Source organism: Cinclus cinclus, chromosome 1, assembly GCF_963662255.1.
Source record: "Cinclus cinclus chromosome 1, bCinCin1.1, whole genome shotgun sequence".
Taxonomy (NCBI): Eukaryota; Metazoa; Chordata; class Aves; order Passeriformes; family Cinclidae; genus Cinclus; species Cinclus cinclus.
Genome location: NC_085046.1, coordinates 33,233,127 through 33,236,021, shown reverse-complemented (window position 1 = coordinate 33,236,021; position 2,895 = coordinate 33,233,127). Strand labels below are relative to the sequence as shown.

The following is a 2,895-nucleotide window of genomic DNA, read 5'->3' as shown; positions in this document are numbered from 1 at the left end:
AAGGGGTGCGGCTCATCTTCCCCCCGGGACGAGGGGAGGCCTCCGGGGTTTCCGCGGCGCTCGAGGCGGGGAGGGCTCAAGGAGAAAGCAGGCGGGGTGCCAAGGGGAGCCCCGCACCTCGGGGGGTGCGCCGCGGCAACAGCGGGGCCAAAAAGCTCACGCCTCGGTGGCGAGGGAGGGCCGGAGGGAGGAAGAGTGGGAGGGAGGGAGAGAGGGAGGGAGGGAGGAGGGACGGGCGGCCCCCCCCCCGGCGCCCTCGTCCCGCGCGGCGGCGGGACCGCGCCCGTTCCCGTTCCCGTGCCCGTTCCCGTGCCCGCGCCTCGGGCCGGGCCGGGCCCCGCGCGCTGATTGCGTTATTTAATTATGTCCGCTTTATTCCCTCAGATGTTTATCAGCTGCTTTGCATATCACGTGGGGCGGGCGGGCCAATGAGGGCCGGCCTGGCGCGACGCTGGCGCGTCAGCCCCGGTCAAGTCCCGGAGATTGAGTATCTCTTTTTTCAGTCTTTGGGGCTTTTAAAAAAGAGCCACTAGTCTCAATGCGGAGCGGGCTATGACAGCCTCCGTGCTCCTCCACCCCCGCTGGATCGAGCCCGTCATGTTCCTCTACGACAACAGCCTGGATGAGATCAATAAGAACATGGACGGGTTTCACGCCGGCAGCAACTTCGCGGCGGCGGCGGCGGCCAACCCCTGCCGCAACCTGATGGCTCACCCCGCGCCCCTGGCCGCCCCCAGCGCCGCCGCCTACACCTCCAGCGAGGCCCCCGCCGCCGGCATGGCCGAGCCCGCTGTCAAGCAGTGCAGCCCCTGCTCGGCCGCCGTGCAGAGCTCCTCCGGCGCCGCGCTGCCCTACGGCTACTTCGGCAGCGGCTACTACCCCTGTCGCATGACCCACCACAACGCCATCAAGTCCTGCGCCCAGCCCGCCTCCACCTTCGCCGACAAGTACATGGACACCTCGGTGTCCGGCGAGGAGTTCACGTCGCGGGCCAAGGAGTTCGCCTTCTACCAGGGCTACGCGGCCGGGCCCTACCAGCCGGTGCCCGGTTATCTGGATATGCCCGTGGTGCCCGCCATCGGCGGCCCCGGCGAGCCGCGCCACGACCCCCTTCTCCCCATGGACAGCTACCAGCCTTGGGCCATTACGAACGGGTGGAACGGGCAAGTGTACTGCCCCAAGGAGCAGAGCCAGCCGCCTCACCTCTGGAAATCCACCCTCCCGGGTAATACACCTGCATGGCTCCCCCTGTCTCTTCTTTTCATCCTGCCCCGCTCGCCTCTCCCGGCTATCCCGCCGGCAGGCAGGGCTCCGTGATAACCCCCCGGGCCGACCCTTCGCCGTCCCGCCCGCCGTCCCCGGTCCTATCCCGCCCCGGTCCACACATGCCCCAGCGCCGCTGGAACGGCACCGGTGCCGCCCCCTGCCCCCCGCCGGCGCACGGCACATCCCGCCTCGCCTGGCCGGCCCCGGGAGAGGAAACAGCTGAAAAGGGCCGCGGGAAGGTCTCTGGTATTATTTTCCATAGACCATGAAGTACGCGAGCTGTGTAAATCCCCGCAGCCCCTCTCGGTCCTTCCCATAGTCCCTGGCCGAGCTACATGGGAATTGTTACTATGTCTGTCTGACAGAAGTGAGCCTTTCCCTGCCTAAAAGCTGTCTGCGGCGGCAAGGAAAGAGGAATCCCCAGTTCTGAGCCGGGCTTTAGTAGCTAAAGCGGAGCGGGGCAGGCGGAGGAGTGCGCTCTAACCCTAACCCTTGTAGCATTTGAAGATGTCCTAACCGGTTCGAGCGATTTTTCTAACGCTTCCCTGCATGGCTTTTCTGTTTCAGACGTCGTTTCTCATCCCTCGGATGCGAACTCGTACAGACGTGGAAGAAAGAAACGAGTGCCTTACACAAAGGTCCAGTTAAAAGAACTCGAAAGGGAATATGCTACAAATAAATTCATAACCAAAGACAAGAGGAGGAGGATATCGGCGACTACAAATCTATCAGAAAGACAGGTCACAATCTGGTTCCAAAACAGAAGGGTCAAAGAGAAAAAAGTGATCAACAAATTGAAGACTACCAGTTAATGGATTAAAAATGGAGAAGCAGCAATTCAAGAGTTTCAGAACTTTTTTTTTTCTTTTTTTTTGTGTGTGTGTTCAGATTAAAATAATTATTAATAATAATTAAAAAGAGAAAAGACAATGAACCTCTTCTTTCAGAACAAGAGATCTGTATCTTTGGAATTATAGCAGCCTTTCTTTCCTATTCTTTTGTTTTCTTTTTTTTTTTTTTTTTATAATATTGCTGTAGCAAAATGGTGAAAACTGACCGTTCTCCTGAAATCCCAAACAGCCAGCCAGTATCACTGACAGACTGTACAGCCCACACGCCCAGCTCCAAGAGATACACTTTCAATTAAGACAAGATTTTCTGAGAAACTTGTAAATATTTCTAAGACCTTACCATTTGAAAGAAGATCCTTCGTGGCCACGATGCGAGAGCTGGCTAACGTGAGGAGTTCGATGTGGACACATGATCTGGTTTTCTTCTATTGCAATCCAAACTGTATGTTGAATGACTGCTCAGGTAAACCATAGTGAAAAAAATTACAATTACTGTATGTTTTTAAGCAATGCATTTATTGTCAAAAAGTAATAATAAACCTCAAAGGTACTGAATAAGGATTTCAGAGACATCAGTAATGAAGGAAGTTCTGTGGAGAATCTATCTTGATAGTAAATTTAAACATCACAAATTAGTGAGATTAGAAAGGAAAATATTTGCTTGGAGATGTCTTTCGGTTTTATTTTTTTATTTTCCACAGATGAATTCTTGTCATCTAAACTGGTTTTTTTTTGGGTTGGGGGGGTGTTTAATTTTATTTTTTTCTCCTGCAGACCA

The 2,895-nt window shown here is 54.9% G+C and overlaps 1 protein-coding gene across 1 annotated transcript; it reads left to right on the top strand.

Annotated features, from left to right (window-relative positions):
- Nucleotides 1-552: 552 nt before the first annotated feature.
- Nucleotides 553-2,606, top strand: HOXA13 (homeobox A13). The gene is made up of 2 exons (XM_062495940.1): nucleotides 553-1,225; nucleotides 1,834-2,606. The coding sequence occupies exons 1-2, from the start codon at nucleotides 553-555 to the stop codon at nucleotides 2,076-2,078; spliced, it is 918 nt and encodes a 305-aa protein (XP_062351924.1). The 3' UTR covers nucleotides 2,079-2,606.
- The last annotated feature ends 289 nt before the right edge of the window (nucleotides 2,607-2,895 follow it).